General features: G+C 47.5%; 1 protein-coding gene across 3 annotated transcripts in view; it reads left to right on the top strand.

Annotated features, from left to right (window-relative positions):
- zc3h7bb (zinc finger CCCH-type containing 7Bb) overlaps nt 1-21693 on the top strand; it is a 107561-nt gene that overhangs the window by 3561 nt on the left and 82307 nt on the right. For 2 of the 3 annotated variants that reach the window (XM_078237598.1, XM_078237599.1), the window contains exons 2-5: nt 10278-10379; nt 13458-13497; nt 14803-15000; nt 20180-20338. In XM_078237598.1, coding sequence (XP_078093724.1) covers nt 10312-10379; nt 13458-13497; nt 14803-15000; nt 20180-20338 — 465 coding nt within the window. In that variant the 5' untranslated portion in view covers nt 10278-10311. Of the gene's footprint in view, nt 1-5508; nt 5559-10277; nt 10380-13457; nt 13498-14802; nt 15001-20179; nt 20339-21693 lie in introns of those variants that run through there. The other variant, XM_078237597.1, reaches the window with a different exon arrangement.

A 21693-nucleotide genomic window follows, 5' to 3' on the forward strand; every position in this document is an offset into this window, starting at 1 on the left:
CCAGCACTTTGAGTCTACATTGTGATTGTTTCCAACTTATGGAGACCAAAAGATGTGATAGCTGGGCTTCCTTGGAGCTGCACAAGGGGTTTTAGTCTGGATTATTCCATAGAACGTTACAGCTCAGAAACAGGCCTTTTGGCGCTTCTTGCCTGTGCCGAACCATTTTTCTGCCTAGTCCCACTGACCTGCACCTGGACCATATCCCTCCACACCCCTCTCATCCATGTACCTGTCCAAGTTTTTCTTAAATGTTAAAAGTGAGCCCGCATTCACCACCTCATCTGGCAGCTCATTCCACACTCCCACCACTCTCTGTGTGAAGAAGCCCCCCCTAATATTCCCTTTAAACTTTTCCCCCTCACCCTTAACTCATGTCCTCTAGTTATTTTCTCCCCTAGCCTCAGCGGAAAAAGCCTGCTCGCATTCACTCTATCTATACCCATCATAATTTTATACATCTCTATCAAATCTCCCCTCATTCTTTTACGCTCCAGGGAATAAAGTCCCAACCTATTCAACCTTTCTCTGTAACTCAGTTTCTCAAGTCCCGGCAACATCCTTGTAAACCTTCTCTGCACTCTTTCAACCTTATTAATATCCTTCCTGTAATTAGGTGACCAAAACTGCACACAATACTCTAAATTCGGCCTCACCAATGTCTTATACAACCTCACCATAACATTCCAACTCCTAGACTCAATACTTTGATTTATAAAGGCCAATGTACCAAAGTCCCAGTAACTGTTAGACACAAAAAACCCAAGTAAGATTTACCACTGTTTAAAACTTGAGTTAACCCAAGCAAGAAACCTGGGCGTTGTGAATTTTCTTCCAGCAGACTTCTAGGCTTTTACGAGATGCTTTCTTCAGCTGGGATTTCTCTGCTCTTTTTTTTCATAACTTAACTGGGACTTGTTGCTGTTCCCTGTCTTTGTCCCTTAAGTGGGACTCTTCATAGAATCATAGAAACCCTATAGTGCAGAAAGAGGCCATCTGGCCCATCGAGTCTGCACCGACCTCAATCCCACCCAGGCCCTACCCCCACATCCCTTCATATTTACCCGTTAATCCCTCTAACCTATGCATCTCAGGACACTAAGGGGCAATTTAGCATGGCCAATCAACCTAACCCGCACATCTTTGGACTGTGGGAGGAAACCGGAGCACTCGGAGGAAACCCACGCAGACACGAGGAGAATGTGCAAACTCCACACAGACAGTGACCCAAGCCGGGAATCGAACCTAGGTCTCTGGAGCTGTGAAGCAGCAGTGCTAACCACTGTGCTACCGTGCCGCCCCTTCTGGGGAACGCGAGGGGATTTTCACAGTAACCTCATTGCGGTGTTAATGTAAGCCTACTTGTGACACTAATATGTTAATTCATTTAAGTATCTGGAGTTAGGTTACACCCACGCCATTCTGAGTCAGAAATTACTCTGAGCGTGCTGGATCTGAATGTTCAGATTTAACGCAGTTCTACCCCTTTCTCAATCCGTTAGAAATACCTATACTCAGTGTAATTCTTATGTAAACTTGTCATACTTGGGCGGCACCATTGTTAGCACTGCTGCCTCACAGCGCCAGGGACCCGGGTTCGATTCCCAGCTTGGGTCACTGTCTGTGTGGAATCTGCATGTTCTCCCCGTGTCTGCGTGGGTTTCCTCCCGGTGCTCCGGTTTCCTCCCACAGTCTGAAAGACGTGCTGGTTAGGGTGCATTGGCCGTGCTAAATTCTCCCTCAGTGTACCCGAACAGGCGCCGGAGTGTGGCGACCAGGGGATTTTCACAGTAACTTCATTGCAGTGTTAATGCAAGCCTACTTGTGACACTAATAAATAAACTTAAACTTTAAAAACATTGCAATTATCTACTCCTGCCAAATGAGGCACTGAAGTGCTCGCAGGGGCGGGAGGAGGTGTAATTACAATCTCGACAAGTTTCATCGAGGCAGGATCCATTGGAAATATGGAAGTTGGAATTTATAATGGAAGAACGGTGGCACAGTGGTTAGCTCTGCTGCCTCACAGCGCCAGGGACCGGGTTCGATTCCCGGCTTGGGTCACTGTCTGTGTGGAGTTTGTACATTCTCCTCGTGTCTGCGTGGGTTTCCTCCGGGTGCTGTGGTTTCCTCCCACAGTCCAAAGATACGCAGGTTAGATGGGTTGGCCATGCTAAATTGTCCCTTAGTGTCCCGGGATGCGTAGGTTAGAGGGATTAGCGGGGTAAATACGTGGGGTGACAGGGATAGGGCCCAGATGGGATTGTTGTTGGTGCAGACTCGATGGGCTGAATGGCCTATTTAGGATTCTATGGTTCAATGAGAACATGAATAAAAGTATGTACAGACATAATTTTCAATATATTAATAGATAGGATGTGTTGTCCTTACCCCGTTGGAACTTTTAATAGCGTTTACATATCAAGGAGATTTAAAGTTGGGTTTTTATCAACAATTTTTTAAAATTGGGAAATTTTGACCACTGGTTTTAGTCTCAAAGGGAGAAAATAAGTGGAGAATATATCAAATTAGCTAGTAAATTTGGAGAAAGTTTTTGAGTGTTATTGAAAAGAGAGTCATGTCTTTCGTTTTGTGGTCACCAGTCAGCACCCTTTTCCCCTGTAGTATAAATTGTTGCTGTAGTTTGAAATTTGACATTCTTGCATTTGTCCTGATGTGAGCAAAACGAAAAGCTTCAACAACATGTCTCTCTCTTTCAAAATAAAGACTTTTTAAGCCTTGTTACAACTCAATAAAGCAAGTTAAAAATGATGGCCGAACTGAGTAAAAGATCACAATTATAGAGTCATATCGTGCAGGGCCCATCGACTCTGAACAGATAATAGCTATCACTAAAGCCACGCTAATCCCATTTTCCTGCACTTGTCCCAGATCCTTGAATGTTCTGATGTTTCAAGTGCTCATCCAAATAATTTTATCGGTTGTAAGGTTTCCAGCCTCCACTCCCTTCCCAGGCAGCGCATTCCAGATTCCCACCACCCTCTGAGTGAAAAGGTTTTTTCTCAAATCCCCTCTGAATCTCCTGCCCCTCACCCTAAAACAATTCCCCCCTCGTGATTGACCCCTCACCCAGTCCACACCCCTCAATCTTATGCACCTCAATCATATCCCCCCTCAGCCTTCTCTGCTCTAGAGAAAACAATCCAAACCTATCCAGTCTCTCCTTATCGCTCAAATGCTCCGTCCCAGGCAGCATCCTGGTGAATCTCCTTTGTACCCCCTCTAGTGCTATCGCATCACGGCGGCACGGTAGCACCGTGGTAGGGGCGGCACGGTAGCACACTGGTTAGCACTGCTGCTTCACAGCTCCAGGGACCTGGGTTCGATTCCCGGCTTGGGTCACTGTCTGTGTGGAGTTTGCACATTCTCCCCGTGTCTGCGTGAGTTTCTTCTGGGTGCTCCGGTTTCCTCCCACAGTCCAAAGATGTGTGGGTTAGGTTGATTGGGTTATTCTAAATTGCCCCTTAGTGTCCCGGGATGCATAGGTTAGAGGGGTTAGTGGGTAAATATGTAGGGATATGTGGATAGGGCCTGGGTGGGATTGTGGTTGGTGCAGACTCGATGGGCCGAATGGCCTCTTTCTGCACTGGAGGATTCTATGATCACATCACATGGTTCGTGGGTGTCACTTTAGGGTTCAATATTGAACTCTTCCTCCACCTCCTTCAGGTACCATGCATCTAAGAGAGCGTTAGTGACCAGAGACTTCCATTGGATTGGTCCATGATTATTCTTGGTAAAGTACCGCGGTGGTTTGCCATTGCCTTCTGCAGTATTGGCTGACGAGGAAACTCTCACACTTTTACTGTGTGTCGTTGGGTGCATTAGAAGGGTTTACAGGCTGATTATCAACCTATTTGGCCGTGTAATGAACACACCTTCCATGGCCATCACATCCTGAGTTGGGACTTGAACCTGGAGCTTCTGGCCCAGAGGTAGGGGTGGTAACCCACCGCACAGTAAAACCCTCTATTGGACTCCAACCTCACTCTTAAAATTGAAGAAGCCAATGTTACTTTGGCTCCAAAATACATAGTTTATGTATGGGTGGGATTGTGGTCGGTGCAGACTGGGTGGGCCGAATGGCCTCCTTCTGCACTGTAGGGATTCTGTGATTAAAATTTTAAAGTTTATTTATTAGCGTCACAAGTAGTCTTACATTAACACTGCAATGAAGTTACTGTGAAATTCCCCTAGTCGCCACACTCCTGTTCGGGTACACAGAGGGAGAATTTAGCACGGCCAATCCACCCTAACCAGCACGTCTTTCGGACTGTGGGAGGAAACCGGAGCACCCGGAGGAAACCCACGCAGACACGGGGAGAACGTGCAGACTCCGCACAGACAGTGACCCAAGCCGGGAATCGAACCCGGGTCCCTGGCGCTGTGAGGCAGCAGTGCCGCACCGTGTAGGCAGAAAAAGAAGCAAACCCGCAGACAAAAAGGGGACAGCATGCAAACTCTTCACCCACACACTAGACATGTCACATTGACCTGTTCCCCACATTGAACAGTGGGGCGGCGCGGTGGTACAGTGGTTAGCACTGCTGCCTCACAGCGCCAGGGACCCGGGTTCAATTCCCGCTCGGGTCACTGTCTGTGCGGAGTCTGCACGTTCTCCCCGTGTCTGCGTGGGTTTCCTCCGGGTGCTCCAGTTTCCCCCCAGTCCCGAAAGACGTGCTGGTTAGGGTGGATTGGCCGTGCTAAATTCTCCCTCAGTGTACCCGAACAGGCGCCGGAGTGTGGCGACTGGGGGATTTTCACAGTAACTTCATTGCAGTGTTAATGTCAGCCTTACTTGTGACACTAACAAATAAACTAACTTTGAACTATTTTAGAAGTTTTATACGGAGTGATTTTATAGAAGAGGTCAAGCGAGTCCATCTAGTGGCTGTTGTGTGTAGAGCGGTTTCGTTTTCCTCTGCTTGTGGATAATTTGCACTTTGGGGGAAAGCGAAACAACTTTGACGCCATCGTCTGTCTCTATCCAACTTGGAACTATTTCTTCTCCTTCAATTGGCAGGAACCAGAAAATACAGCACGATATAGAATTCGCAGCACAGAGATCACAACTGGTCCACGCAAACCTCCTCCTGTCCTACATCAGTTGATTCTGTCAGCCTTGTCTTTCAGTGAGGACTTTTCTCCTGAATTCCCTCATGGATTCACTTGTCATGTTATTTTCCTGATCCCTTTGTCTTTCATTCCTATCGTAATCTTTTGTAGAGCAAAGAGCCCCACCTGCTTTTCACAGTGCTTTTTTTAAAAACCCTTCCTTTACCTTATTTTCCCCCTACCTCGGATACCTTCCAGTATCTCACCCAAACATGTGAGTGCAAAGGAGATTCACTGGCATGCTCCAGCAACCGGCATCATCAGTTACGGGGAAGAGATTGGAGAAGCTGGGGGTCACTTTCTTCGGAGCAGAGGAGATTTGAAAGAGGTCTTCAAAATCTTTAGTCGTCTCAGTTGGGTACCGAAGGAGAGGCTGTTTCCCATAAGTAGGAGGCTCAGAAACCAAAGGACATGGATTTAAGGTAATTGCTAAGAGTGTAGGTTGGTTTAGCTCAGTTGGCTGGACGGCTGGTTAGTGACGCAGAGCGACACCAACAGCACAGGTTCAATTCCCGTACCGGCCGAGGTTACTCATGAAGGCTCCACCTGCTCGACCTTTTAAAGTTTATTTATTTAGTGTCACACGTAGGCTTGCATTAACACCGCAATGAAATTACTGTGAGAACCCCCTAGTCATCACACTCCGGTGCCTGTTCGGGTACACGGAGGGAGAACAGACCACGGGGAGAACGCGCAGACTCCCCACAGACAGTGACCCAAGCCGGGAATCGAACCCGGGTCCCTGGCGCTGTGAGGCAACAGTGCTAACCACTGTGTCATCCTCGCCTGAAGTATGGTGATCCTCAGGTTAAATCACCACCAGCTCCCCTCCCACACACACACACACACACACACACACACACAAAGGGGAGAGCAGCCAATGGTCATCTGGGACTATGTGGCGACTTTATTTTGACGTAATGAGCTGTAACCTGGAGAGTGTTGCCTGAGGGATGGTGAAAACAGTCATATAGAGTCATAGAGGTTTACAGCATGGAAACAGGCCCTTCGGCCCAACTTGTCCATGCCACCCTTTTATTTTTAAAACCCCTAAGCTAATCCCGATTGCCCGCATTTGGCCCATATCCCTCTATACCCATCGTACCCATGTAACTGTCTAAATGCTTTTTAAAAGACAAAATTGTACCCGCCTCTACTACTACCTCTGGCAGCTTGTTCCAGACACTCACCACCCTCTGTGTGAAAAAATTGCCCCCCTGGACACTTTTGTATCTCTCCCCTCTCACCTTAAACCTATGCCCTCTAGTTTTAGGCTCCCCTACCTTTGGGAAAAGATATTGACTATCTAGCTGATCTGTGCCCCTCATTATTTTATAGACCTGTATAAGATCACCCCTCAGTCTCCTACGCTCCGGGGAAAAAAGTCCCAGTCTATCCAGCCTCTCCTTATAACTCAATCCATCAAGTCCCAGTAGCATCCTAGTGAATCTTTTCTGCACTCTTTCTAGTTTAATAATATCCTTTCTATAATAGGGTGACCAGAATTGCACACAGTATTCCAAATGTGGCTTTACCAATGTCTTGTACAACTTCAACAAGACGTCCCAACTCCTGTATTCAATATTCTGACCAATGAAACAAAGCATGCTGAATGCCTTCTTCACCACTCTGTCCACCTGTGATTCCACTTTCAAGGAGCTATGAACATGTACCCCTAGATCTCTTTGTTCTGTAACTCTCCCCAACGCCCTATCATTAACTGAGTAAGTCCTGCCCTGGTTCAATCTACCAAAATGCATCACCTCGCATTTTATCTAAATTAAACTCCATCTGCCATTCATCAGCCCACTGGTCCAATTGATCAAGATCCCGTTGCAATTGGAGATAACTTTCTTCACTGTCCACTGTGCCACCAATCTTAGTGTCATCTGCAAACTTACTAACCATGCCTCCTATATTCTCATCCAATTCATTAATATAAATGACAAATAACAGTGGACCCAGCTCTGATCCCTGAGGCACACCGCTGGTCACAGGCCTCCAGTTTGAAAAACAATTCTCTACAACCACCCTCTGGCTTCTGTCAAGAAGCCATTTTTGTATCCATTTAGATACCTCACCCTGGATCCTGTGAGATTTAACTTTATGCAACAACCTACCATGCGGTACCTTGTCAAAGTCAGTTGTGACTTTTGACCAAAGAGACTCGAAACGTCAGCTCTTTTCTCTCCTTACTGATGCTGCCAGACCTGCTGAGATATTCCAGCATTTTCTCTTTTGAAATACAGGTTCTTGGTGATGTATAGTTTTGTCTCTGGCGCGGCGTGGGGAGTTGCATGAAAATCCCCCAAGTGAGAATAACCAGATGTGTAACAGCTATTAAAGACTATTTACTAAATTAAAGAAGAGATGAATACACACCAAAAGGACTACAATACTCTTAAGGCAGTTACAGTAAGAAGTCTCACAACACCAGGTTAAAGTGTGAGTCAAGGAGCAGCGCTCCGAAAGCTCGTGAATCCAAATGAACCTGTTGGACTTTAACCTGGTGTTGTGAGACCTCTTACTGTCCCCACCCCAGTCCAACGCCGGCATCTCCACACTAAGACAGTTAAGTATGTGAAGTACTAAACATACACACAGTTTATGTACAAATTTAAGCTTGTTCCAATATATATATGGGGTGGTACTGGCACAGTTGTTAGCACTGCTGTCTCACAGCGCCAGAGGACCCGGGATCAATTCCTGACTTGGGTGACTTTGTCTTTATGAAGTCTCACATTCCCCCCGTGTCTGTGTGGGTTTCCTTCGGGTGCTCCGGTTTCCTCCCACAGTCCGAAAGACGTGCTGGTTAGGGTGCATTGGCCATGCTAAAGTCTCCCTCAGTGTAACCCGAACAGGCGCTGGAGTGTGGCGACTAGGGGGAATTTCACAATAACTTCATTGCATTGTTAATGTAAGCCTTACTTGTGACGCGAATAAGTAAAACTTAACTTCAGTTCCAGATATTTTTTAATGAATTCAAATTGCACCATCTGCTGTGGTGGGATTCGAACCTGGGCCCTTGGCTAAGTTTCTGGATTAGTGATGATACCACTAGGCCATCGCCTCCCCATTATAGCTTTGCTGTCTGTGCGAGCTTCCTGGGTGTAAATTGGCTGCCGTGTTTTCTACACCACAGCAGTGATTACACACCAGAAACACTTCATTGGCTGTAAAGTGTTACGAAAGCTTCCTCGGGTCATGGAGTCAGTGGTAGTGAGAAGTCAAGAGAGGTGAAGTTAGCACTGATATTATTACACTGCTTCTGAACGCATAATAATTGTATTAATAGGTTAACATTGGTGGCAGAGAGTGATATGAGGCGGTTAGAATTCTGCTTTTATTGGAACATCTTCTGTGAAAGCACTTTAGAAGAGAAAAGGAGGACACAGCAGAAGATGGGAGCCTATAGTTCCTGTCACTTCCACCATGGCCACACTTTAGCCAACCTGAGTCATGTTACTTCTTTCATGGCCGCACCTTAGCCAATCAGAATCATGTTACTTACACCATGGGCCACACCTTTAGCCAATCAGAATCATGTTACTTCTTTCATGGCCGCACCTTAGCCAATCAGAATCATGTTACTTACACCATGGGCCACACCTTTAGCCAATCAGAATCACGTTGCTTCCACCATGGCTACATCTTCCCGGCCTCGGGTCACTGTCTGTGCGGAGTCTGCATGTTCTCCCCGTGTCTGCGTGGGTTTCCCCCGGGTGCTCCGGTTTCCCCCCCACAGTCAGAAAGACGTGCGCGTCTTTCCCAGAGCACCCGGAGGAAACCCACGCCGACACGGGGAGAATGTGCAGACTCCACACAGACCCAAGGCCGGGAATCGAACCCGGGTCCCTGGCGCTGTGAGGCAGCAGTGCTGACCACTGCGCTGCCCCCACTATCATCCGCTACAATTTAGAACCATCTCTTATTCCCACCTGGGTTGCAAATTAAGAGTTCCAACTTGCACTTGGGTGTACTCTTACTGTTCAGATTGTTACAACGCATCACTCTGCAGACTTCAAAATTGTGGAACATTTCACCTCCCACCAATCTGGTATTTAAAACCCACACTCCACATTGCATCATCTGTATGTATATTGTACAATTGCTGTTTCTGTTTATGACTCATCTTCTCTCTCTCTCTTCGCTTGCAGACTGACCATAGGTTTCTTACTTTAGAACAAAATCTAGTATTTGTTGAATTGGCTCAGTTAATCAGATTAAGAGGATTCTCTGAGTTCACCCCCGTAAGTTGCCATTCCAATGTAGCAGAGCAAGAATTTATTAGTCAGAGATGTTTTTAAAGTTTCTTTATTAAGTGTCACAAGGTAAGGCTTACATTAACACTGCAATGAAGTTACTGTGAAAATCCCCTAGTCACCACACTCCGGCGCCTGTTCGGGTATCATAGAACCATAGAATCCCTACAGCGCAGGAGGAGGTCATTCGGCCCATCGAGTCTGCACCGACTACAATCCCACCCAGGCCCTATTCCCCACATATTTACCCTAGCTAGTCCCCCTGGCACTAGGGTCAATTTAGCATGGCCAATGCACCTAACCAGCACGTCTTTCGGACTGAGAGAGGGAACGGGTGCACCCGGAGGAAACCCACGCAGACACGGGGAGAAGGTGCAGACTCCACACAGGCAGTGACCCGAGCCGGGAATCGAACCCGGGTCCCCCGGCGCTGTGAGGCAGCAGTGTTAACCACTGTGCTTTGTGAGGAAGAAGTCCAACTGCGGATCATCTGCCTATGGCGGTGTTAGAAAAAAAGATTAATGTTCTCTCCCGCACGCAATACCATCATGGGTTAAAAATGTGAAACCCGCTCCCTGACAGCGCTGTGGATGTACCTTCACCATATGGACTGAGGTGGTTCAAGAACGTAGCTCACTACCACTTTCTCAAGGGGCAAGCAGGGATGGAGAATAAATGCTGGCCTTGTGAGTGACACCCACATCCCGTGAGCGAATAAATAAGTGCCTCCTTGTGGTACTTGTTGTTTCAAAATGGCGATGTCGTATTCAGTCACTGCATGTGAAGCACTTTGAAACATCTCGAACTGGATTCTGGATCTGAATGCGGGTCTTTTATTTTTTCATGGTACTTGCATAACAGCGGTTCCTCTTTCTACAGGCAGGGAGTGATCCCATCATCAGCAGCCGTGGACATGTCCAGTACCTCCCCGGGCAGGCAGAAACGCAAGGAGGAGATTCAGAAGGGACTGCATTTTATTCAGTAAGTGAACCAAGCTTCCCCTCTTCCCTTCACAGGAAGCTACTTTTCTATGATTATCTTGTAGTTCTTGCAATCACTTCGATGATAAAACACTGCAGAACTGGTCAGTACACGATGAAAGATCCCAGTTTAAATTCCTGCTCTATATTGAGTTCACTAATTTCATTCGGGGCATTAGTAGAATCATAGAATCCCTACAGTGCAGAAGGAGGCCATTCGGCCCATCGAGTCTGCACCGACCACAATCCCACCCAGGCCCTATTCCCTCTTCCCGTAACCCCACATATTTACTGTGCTAATCCCCTGATACTAGGGGCAAACAAACAAAGAACAATACAGCACAGGAACAGGCCCTTCGGCCCTCCAAGCCCGCGCCACTCCTTGGTCCAAACTAGACCATTCTAGCATGCCCAATCAACCTAACCCACACATCTTTGGGCTGTGGGAGGAAACTGGAGCACCCGGAGGAAACCCATGCAGACACGGGGCGAACATGCAAACTCCACACAGACAGTGACCCAAGGCCAGAATTGAACCCGGGTCCCTGGCGATGTGAGGCAGCAGTGCTAACCACTGTGCCACCGTGCTGTACCCTATTGTCGGGCCCTTTATTGACCTCACTACCACTAGCTAGTGAAGGGGGAATAATCAAGCAAGGTGATCACTTTCTCATGTATCCCCGCTGGAGGTGAGTGTGTTGAGGTCAGGTGAGGATGGGATTTGAGTCCATTGTGATGCCAAGATGGGTGAATACCCTATTGACAGTGTCTCAGTCATTATTGGCAGCAGAGGGAAGATCTTCCTCGTCCCCATATTGTCCACAGTCTATTTTACGTGAAGACGCTGACTCTTGCTGAAATATGGTTCCCAGAGAGACAACCTCCCTCATCCATTGTGGCACAGTGGTTAGCGCTGCTGCCTCACAGCGCCAGGGACCCGGGTTCCATTCCAGCCTCAGGTCATTGTCTGTGTGGAGTTTGCACATTCTCCCCGTGTCTGCGTGGGTTTCCTCCCACAGTCCAAAGATGTGCGGGTTAGGTGGATTGGTCATGCTCGATTGTCTCGTAGTGTCAGGGGGATTAGCAGGGTAAATATGTGGGGTTACGGGGATAGGGCCTGTGTGGGATTGTGGTCGTTGCAGATTTAATGGGCTGAATGGCCTCCTTCTGCACTGTAGGGATTCTATGTCAGTGGACCTGACACTCCTCAATGTATACGCAGATGAGACTCCCTGATTGGGCAGGCAATCATTAGCTCCATCAGGGAGCTCAGGACAACCTCATGAGTCTCGTTGAAGTCATTATAGTTTTTTTAACATTAGAAAATGTTCTGGGAGAGAACCTCCATGCCTTCCCGTTGCCATTTGGTGAGAGCAGCCTCCCTCTGTGGGTGTACACCTACCTACTCCAAAAGGCACTTTGCTGTATTTTCATTGCTGAAGCCTTTAATCCAGCAGCCTTACAGCCCTGAACTCCACTTACCCCAGAACCCGTGACTCCCCTATAGTTCAAGCATCTGAATATCACTCAACCTTGGATATATTCAGTGGCCCATCCTCTGCCACAGTGGTTAGCACTGCTGCCTCACAGCGCCAGGCACCCGGGTTCGATTCCCAGCTTGGGTCACTGTCTGTGCGGAGACTGCACGTTCTCCCCGTGTCTGCGTGGGTTTCCTCCGGGTGCTCTGGTTTCCTCTGAAAGACATACTGATTAGGTGCATTGACCTGAACAGGCGCCGGAGTGTGGCAACTCGGGGATTTTCACAGTAACTTCATTTCAGTGTTAATGTAAGCTTTACTTGTGACTAATAAATAAACTTTTAACTTTTAAAAAAAAATGGGGTCACCCATTTTAGACTGAAAAGAAATTCCTCCTCATCTCTATCTAATGTGGGAAACCCCTTATTTTGACACTTGAATCCAGGCGCAGGACTGTGGCGACTGGGGGATTTTCACAGTAACTTTGCAGTGTTAATGTAAGCCTACTTGTGACACTAATAAATAAACTTTAAAGTGGTGCTTGTTGTTGTATGTGCTGGCCTTTATCAATCGAGGGATTGAGTTTAGGAGTCCGGGGATAATGATGCAGCTATATAAGACTTGGAGTACTGTGTTCAGTTCTGGTCGCCTCATTACAGGAAGGATGTGGAAAAGATTGAAAGGGTGCAGAGGAGATTTACAAGGATGTTGCCTGGATTGAGTGGCCCCGATAAGATAATGAAGGGGCTGGATAGGGTGGAGGTGGAGAGATTCTTTCCACTTAGAAAGGAAGCTAGAACTAGAGGACACAGCCTCAAAATAAAGGGGGGTCAGTTTAGGACAGAGTTGAGGAGGAACTTCTTCTCTCAGAGGGTGGTGAATCTCTGGAATTCTCTGCCCACTGAAGTGGTGGAGGCTACCTCGTTGAATATGTTTAAATCACGGGTAGATGGATTCCTGATGGGTAAGGGAATTAGGGGTTATAGGGATCAGGCGGGTAAGTGGAACTGATCCACTTCAGATCAGCCATGATCTTATTGAATGGCGGGGCAGGCTCGAGGGGCTAGATGGCCTACTCCTGCTCCTATTTCTTATGTTCTTATGAGGATAGGCTGAGGGAGCTCGGTCTTTTCTCCTTGGAGAGACGTAGGATGAGAGGAGACCTAATAGAGGTATATAAGATGTTGAGAGGCATAGATCGGGTGGACTCTCAGAGGCTTTTTCCCAGGGTGGAAATGGCTGCTACGAGAGGACACAGGTTTAAAGTGCTGGGGGGTAGGTACAGGGGAAATGTTAGGGGGAAGTTTTTCACACAGAGGGTGGTGGGCGAGTGGAATCGGCTGCCGTCAGTGGTGGTGGAGGCGAACTCAATATGGTCTTTTAAGAGACTCCTGGATGAGTACATGGGACTTAATAGGATGGAGGGTTATAGGTAGGCCTAGAAGGTAGGAATATGTTCGGCACAACTTGTGGGGCCGAAGGGCCTGTTTTGTGCTGTAGTTTTTCTATGTTTCTATATATAAATGTGACTTGTTTTATATTAGTCACCATTGCCAAGAAACCTCACTAATAGCCTTTCATTTTCTCTTATTTCCTACCAGATCTCCCTTGCCTTATCCAGGAAGTCAAGATGATTATGAGGTACGAGTAGCTCTTGTATCACCAGCAGATTTGGCTAAAATACACTCGCGTGTCGAAAGGGCTCTTAACCATGGATTGGGGAAATGGGAATGAATCCCTCTCCTCGCCTGAAGATCCACATTTGTGTATTCCCAATTCTGGGTAACTGGAAAAGCAATCCCCCTATTTACATACCTGAATGGTCAAAATGAATTCTAGAACCCCATTTCAGACCAGCTAGCTCCAATCAGACAGTATTGAACTATAAACATAGAATCATAGAATCATAGAAACCCTACAGTGCAGAAGGAGGCCATTCGGCCCATCGAGTCTGCACCGACCACAAGCCCACCCAGGCCCTACCCCCACATATTTTACCCGCTAATCCCTCTAACCTACGCATCTCAGGACTCTAAGGGGCAATTCTTTTTAACCTGGCCAATCAACCTAACCCGCACATCTTTGGACTGTGGGAGGAAACCGGAGCACCCGTAGGAAACCCACGCAGACACGAGGAGAATGTGCAAACTCCACACAGACAGTGACCCGAGCCGGGAATCGAACCCGGGACCCTGGAGCTGTGAAGCAGCAGTGCTAACCACTGTGCTACCGTGCCGCCAAACGTTCCTGGTCTGGCTCGGGATTCAGTGTGGATCAATCCTCTTAAAAACTGAGCACGGTAAGAAGTCTCACAACACCAGGTTAAAGTCCCAACAGGTTTATTTGGAATCACGAGCTTTCGGAGCGCTGCTCCTTTCTCAGGTGAGTCAAGTGACATAGAGGGCATAGGTTTAAGGTGAGAGGGGAGAGATACCAAAGGGTCCAGAGGGGCAATTGTTTCACACAGAGGGTGGTGAGTGTCTGGAACAAGCTGCCAGAGGTAGTAGTGGAGGCGGGTACAATTTTGTCTTTTTAAAAGCGTTTAGACAGTTACATGGGTAAGATGGTTATAGAGGGATATGGGCCAATTGCGGGCAATTGGGACTAGCTTAGGGGTTTCAAGAAAAAGGGCGGCATGGACAAGTTGGGCCGAAGGGCCAGTTTCCATGCTGTAAACCTCTATGACTCTATGACTTTAACCTGGTGTTGTGAGACTTCTTACTGTGCCCACCCAAGTCCAACGCCAGCCACATCATGGCTACCACCTGATAAACTGAGCCAGCAGGGAGGGAAAAGGGGCGGATGACACTGCGCAGTCAGAAGTGAACATTCTGAATGAGGTTACAGTGGGAAGTTACAGCGATTGTGACAGTGGGTTTGTACTGTTCCATCACGGTGGGTTTGGTTTTAATTTATAATTTTTAATTCTTTTGTCCCTGTGTTTAGGCTTTTCTCCACCAGCTGATTAAAAACTTGCTGGAAGAAGGGAATGGGCTGTACAGAGAGAAGGATTATAAACTGGCGCTAGTCCAGTACGTAGAGGCCTTGAACGTGGCACAGTATGCTGAATCGGATGAGGTGGTAATCTCGCAGCGTTTACTTGAGAAGCTGTATGTTAATCGAGCCGCCTGCTACTTCAGCATGGTGAGTGTTAGCAAGGGTTTTATTTTCATTTATTGGTAGCTTTTGGGCAACAGTATATACTTGTTGCGAGTCTGATCACCTGGCTGGTACTTACCTCTCCTCCAACAGCACTAAAACCAGATTATCTGGTGACTTATAGAATTCCTACAGTGCAGAAGGAGGCCATTCGGCCCATTGAGTCTGCACTGACTCTACGGCCGGTATTTTACGATCTCGCTCGGGTGAGGCTCATAAAATCCCGCCCGAGGCCAATGGAGAATTCCGTTCTGCGAGCTGAATCGGGGCGGGCATGCCGATAAAATTCTGGCTTGCAAAACAGCATCTTACCCAGACCCACCTCCCCGCCCTATCACTGTAACCCCGCGCATTTACCATGGCTAATCCACCTAACCCACACATCTTTTGGACACTAAGGGGCATTTTTCTTCTTCTTATTTGTCACAAGTAGGCTTACACTACAATGAAGTTACTGTGAAAATCCCCTTATTGCCACAGTCCGGCGCCTGTTCGGGTACACTGAGGGAGAATTTAGCACGGCCGATGCACCCTAACCAGCACGTCTCTCGGACTGTGGGGGGGAAAGCGGAGCATCGAGAAAACCCATGCAGACACGGGGAGAACATGCAGACTCTGCACAGACAGTGGCCCGAGCCGGGAATCGAACACCGGTCCCTGGCGCTGTTCGGCAGCAGTGCTAACCACTGTGCCACCGTGCAATCCACCTAACCTACGCATCTTTTGGACACTAAACGGCAATTTAGCAAGGCCAATCCACCTAACCCGCACATCTTTAGACTGTGGGGGGAAACTAGAGCATCCGGAGGAAACCCACGCAGACACGGGGAGAATGTGCAAACTCCACATAGACAGTCACCCAAAGCCAGGAACTGAACCCGGGTCCCTGGCGCTGTGGGGCAGCAGTGCTGACCACTGTGTCACCGCGCCACCCTCTTATTTCTGTTTGTGGGAGCTTGATGTGCACAAATCAGAGGCTGCTGCATTTAAAAAAATATTATATCAGTGGCTACACTTTGGAAGTTCTTCATTGGCTGTAAAGTGCTCCCGAGATTGTGAAAGGTGCTACATAAATGAAAGTTTTTCTTTCTGCCTGGACTGTAGTGATGGATTTGTAAAATCATTTGCATGTTGATCCCACTGCACTGATGGATTATTATTTATTGTGAGATGCCATAGAGGCACCCCACCGTTGCTGAATTCCCCCGGTCGTACATTTTGGAGGGGTTTTCTTTGAGGTTATGTATTGCTAAATACAGAGACTCATGAAACGCAGTGTTCTGATTTTAAGACGCGACTCTATGAACCAAACGATCGAATGGGAGAATTATATAAAGAGGCCCAGCACTACAGGTAGAGAATGTGGGCAGTCCAATATCAGTCTGAAATACAATGCCTCCGTGAGGGCAATTATACATTTCCAAAATCATATTTCCCACAAATCAGTCAATAATCATCCCTGTCACCAACTCCAGCCAATAACTATTTACAGCCTGACCTCATGGGGTCTTATTTCGGATGTTACCTTCCTGTGTTGCCCAGCAACACAGGACGCTGGACAGTGAAATGGGAGAATGATTCCCACAGACTCAAGCCCACGTGACACTGTCCGACGCTGAGAAAATCCTTATGTCCGCCTTGCACCTGTGTTATCAGCTTGGAGCTGTATAGTTCTATTCATCAAACTGGTATTGGTAGTTATTTTGTTCCCGATAACTGCTGATAAAGGAGCCACGTTCAGTGAAACCATTGTCTTTGGGAATGCAAGCCTTGTCTACTACCTCATCCCATCAAGCACTGCTGTATCTTGCAGTTGGCTGAAGTTTCACAAAATGTATTCTAAAGGCAAACTGCATCCATTTTATAAATTCAAAATACAGTGCAGCCAAAGAACAATACAGCACAGGAACAGGCCCTTCAGCCCTCCAAGCCCACGCCGCTCCCTGGTCCAAACTAGACCATTCTTTTGTATCCCTCCATTCCCACTCCGTTCATGTGGCTGTCTAGATAAGTCTTAAACGTTCCCAGTGTGTCCGCCTCCACCACCTTGCCCGGCAGCGCATTCCAGGCCCCCACCACCCTCTGTGTAAAATATGTCCTTCTGATATCCGTGTTAAACCTCCTCCCCGCCCCCCCTCCCTCCCCCCCCTCCCTCCCCCCTCCCCCCTCCCCCCTCCCCCCTCCCCCCTCCCCCCCCCCTCCCTCCCCCCTCCCTCCCTCCCCCCTCCCCCCCCCCTCCCCCCTCACCCCTCCCTCCCCCCCTCACCCCTCCCTCCCCCCCTCACCCCTCCCTCCCCCCCTCACCCCTCCCTCCCCCCCTCACCTTGAACCTATGACCCCTCATGAACGTAACCACCAACCTGGGAAAAAGCTTCCCACCGTTCACCCTATCTATGCCTTTCATAATTTTATACACCCCTATTAGGTCGCCCCTCATCCTCCGTCTTTCTAGGGAGAACAACCCCAGTTTACCCAATCTCTCCTCATAACTAAGCCCCTCCATACCAGGCAACATCCTGGTAAACCTCCTCTGCACTCTCTCTAAAGCCTCCACATCCTTCTGGTAGCCCCATTTTAACGCGATGGTTGGGGTCCATAAAATGTTATCGCGAGTGTTATCGGGGTTGCGCTAAATCGGGGTCGCGCTAATTCACTAAACCAGGAATAGCAAAAAAAAAGCGTCCGTCGCACGATCGCGTCACATCCGATTTCGCGATAAATCGGGGCGCGTAAAATCGAGGTTCCACTCTGCATGTTTTAAATGGGAAATGCTTGCTATTCAGTTAGAGCTGTCTTTAAGTGACAGCCTCTTGTCAGTGCTTTCTATAGTCTAAGATCATTCACTCTTGAGTCAGTATTGTGTTAGTGTTCTCAGACCATGATTATGTGTTTTCTGTTAGCCTCATTTAGTCCCCCTACATGGAGAGGTAGTAAATTGGATAAGACACTGGCTCAATGGAAGAAGTCAGAGAGTGGTTGTGGAGGATTGCTTCTCTGAGTGGAGGCCTGTGACTAGTGGTGTGCCGCAGGGATCGGTGTTGGGTCCATTGTTGTTTGTCATCTATATCAATGATCTGGATGATAATGTGGTAAATTGGATCAGCAAGTTTGCTGATGATACAAAGATTGGAGGTGTAGTGGACAGTGAGGAAGGTTTTCAAAGCTTGCAGAGGGATTTGGACCAACTAGAAAAATGGGCTGAAAAATGGCAAATGGAATTTAACGCAGACAAGTGTGAGATATTGCACTTTGGAAGGACAAACCAAAGAAGAACGTACAGGGTAAATGGTAGGACTCTGAAGAGTGCAGTTGAACAGAGGGATCTGGGAATACAGGTTCAGAGTTCCCTAAAAGTGACGTCACAGGTGGATAGGGTCGTAAAGAGTGCCTTTGGTACATTGGCCTTTATAAATTGGAGTATCGAGTATAAAAGTTGGAGTGTTATGGTAAGGTTATATAAGGCATTGGTGAGGCCGAATTTGGAGTATTGTGTACAGTTTTGGTCACCTAGTTACAGGAAGGATGTAAATAAGATTGAAAGAGTGCAGAGAAGGTTCACAAGGATGTTGCCGGGACTTGAGAAGCTGAGTTACAGAGAGAGATTGAATAGGTTGGGACTTTATTCCCTGGAGCGTAGAAGATTGAGGGGAGATTTGATAGAGGTGTATAAGATTTTGATGGGTATAGATAGAGTGAATGCAAGCAGGCTTTTTCCGCTGAGGCTAGGGGAGAAAAAAACCAGAGGGCATGGGTTAAGGGTGAAAGGAGAAAAGTTTAAAGGGAATATTAGGGGGGGCTTCTTCACGCAGAGAGTGGTGGGAGTGTGGAATGAGCTGCCGGATAAAGTGGTAAATGCGGGGTCACTTTTAACATTTAAGAAAAACTTGGACGGGTTCATGGATGAGAGGGGTGTGGAGGGATATGGTCCAAGTGCAGGTCAATGGGACTAGGCATAAAATGGTTCGGCACAGACAAGAAGGGCCAAAAGGCCTGTTTCTGAGCTGTAATTTTCTATGGTTCTATCAGTACGCCAAGTGGATTTTGCAACAGTGGAACCGCTGGACATGCACCAGCGATTCACAGCGATTGCAAGGTCATGGCTTCTTACTCTGGCTAGGACCTGGAGGCTGGTAAGGGGATGGGGACTACTTTTCTGAATCACCATTGGCTAAGACCAACCGCTGGCCTTTCTGGGCAGGCCGAGAGGCACTAATTGGTTGAGGCATTGCCGGTGTTATACAGCTTTAATTGAAACACTTTCCACGCATTCCAGTTTAATGAGACAAACAAGGACAGTAATTCAATTATTTCTTTATTGAACACTTCTAGTACCAACAAACCGTTGCAACTCATTAACTCTTTACTGAATTTTAACTCAAACTGAACACCAACTTTCACCTGAACTTTAACTCTTAAACTGCACTTTAATTAAAATTGATGTTCAGTTCCAGTTATTTAACTGAACATAGATATTACCAAGTTAGGAAAACCTTGGCCAAGAAATATCCTTGCTGTAGAATTTATCTTCTTCTTCTCTGAAGTCTCCTTCAGGGTACAAGGTCTTGTTGCGATGGTTGGTCTCTTCTGAGTTGTCGCTGTCAAAGAACTCACATGTCTTTTATCCACAATTCTCCACTTGCTTCCGGAAGATTCTCTGTCATCCAGCCAATTGTGTCACCAGAAATCGATCACATGGCTCGAACATTCAGTGAAATTATTTGTGAACGAAGCCATGACACTTAGTTCATTTTACATGTTCCATACATAGCAGCCATAAAAATCGGAGCCACGATGTCTCAGTAAATTTAAGCAACTTCCTTTATCTGACCAACACACAGAGATTCAGATCACAGCTCCCAGACCAGAGCTTCTTTACGACCTGCATCTGGTTTTAATCTAGAAGTTGACCAAAATTCCCAGCATGCTTCACTCTCAGCCAGAATAGCCATTTTAAAGCCACCATTGTCATTATTGTTGTTAATTCATTGTTCAAGTCGTTCTTTCTCCGTCCACATTGGGTTGGTATGTGCAGGATCCCACCTCAGAGAGAGCAGGCACCTTCAAAAAAATCGGGAGGGTCAATGAAAACTGACTCTTTCCCTCCCCGAGTGTGAAGGAACAAGGATCTGGGCCATGGAAGTGCTGACTTTGACTCTTGTTGCAGGGTGTGTACGAGAAAGCTCTGGAAGACTGTGAGAGCACGCTAAAGCTTAATGAAAATAACTACCGGGCACTTTATCGGAAAACACAGGCGCTGAACGAGCTGGGAAAACATAAAGAAGCTTATGAATGCATTGCCAAGTGCTCCTTTGCTGTTCCCCAGGTGAGTAGGTCTTGCAGGTTACAGAGGGACATAGATAAGCTGCAGAGCTGGGCTGAGAGGTGGCAAATGGAGTTTAATGCGGAAAAGTGTGAGGTGATTCACTTTGGAAGGATAACAAGAATACAGAGTACTGGGCTAATGGTAAGATACTTGGTAGTGTGGCTGAGCAGAGAGATCTCGGTGTCCATGTGCATAGATCCCTGAAAGTTGGCACCCAGGTTGATAGGGTTGTTAAGAAGGCGTACAGTGTGTTAGCTTTTATTGGTAGAGGGATTGAGTTTCGGAGCCATGATGTCATGTTGCAACTGTACAAAACTCTGGTGTGGCCGCACTTGGAGTATTGCGTACAGTTCTGGTCGCCGCATTATAGGAAGGATGTGGAAGCATTGGAAAGGGTGAAGAGGAGATTTACCAGGATGTTGCCTGTTATGGTGGGAAGGTCTTATGAGGAAAGGCTGAGGGACTTGAGGCTGTTTTCGTTAGAGAGAAGAAGGTTAAGAGGTGACTTAATAGAGGCATACAAGATGATTAGAGGATTAGATAGGGTGGACAGTGAGAGCCTTTGTCCTCGGATGGTGATGGCTAGCATGAGGGGACATAGCTTTAAATTGAGGGGTGATAGATAGAGGACAGATGCCAGAGGTAGGTTCTTTACTCAGAGAGTAGTAAGGGCGTGGAATGCCCTGCCTGCAGCACAAGTGGACTCGCCAACATTAAGGGCATTTAAATGGTCATTGGATAAACATATGGATGATATTGGAATAGTGTAGGTTAGATGGGCGATAGATTGGTTTCACTGGTCGGCACAACATCGAGGGCCGAAGGGCCTGTACTGCGCTGTAATGTTCTATGCGTTGCTGAGCACTGCATTTTTGACTTTCATGCCTCCAGCTTGACACCAAAACATATACAAACATGCGAATTTGGAGCAGGAGAAGGCCACTCAGCCCCTCGAGCCTGCTCCGCCATTCAATAAGATGCATATTGTAACCTCAACCCCACACTCCCACCTACCTCCCGATAACTGATCCAAATTCACCTGGGCAGTGTAGCAGCACTCTCTCCTTCTGAGAATCATAGGGCGGGATTTTCCAGTCATGCTCTCCCCAAAATCAGAAAATCCCACCCAAGGTCAACAGAATTTGCATGATCCACCGCCCCCCCCCGCTCCGCCCACTACGATTCCTGTGGCGGGCAGGCACTGAAAATTCTGGTCATAGAGTCTCACTCCCAGAACAAGGCAACACAGCACATCTTTTCTCCACCTGGACAAATGAATGGGTATCATTGGACACGACAAACAAGTACCTGGTCTCAAACCCAACCCACCAACTGCCTGGTTTCAACCGTCTGAG

The sequence above is a fragment of the Mustelus asterias genome, chromosome 21 (genome assembly GCF_964213995.1).
Source record: "Mustelus asterias chromosome 21, sMusAst1.hap1.1, whole genome shotgun sequence".
Taxonomy (NCBI): Eukaryota; Metazoa; Chordata; class Chondrichthyes; order Carcharhiniformes; family Triakidae; genus Mustelus; species Mustelus asterias.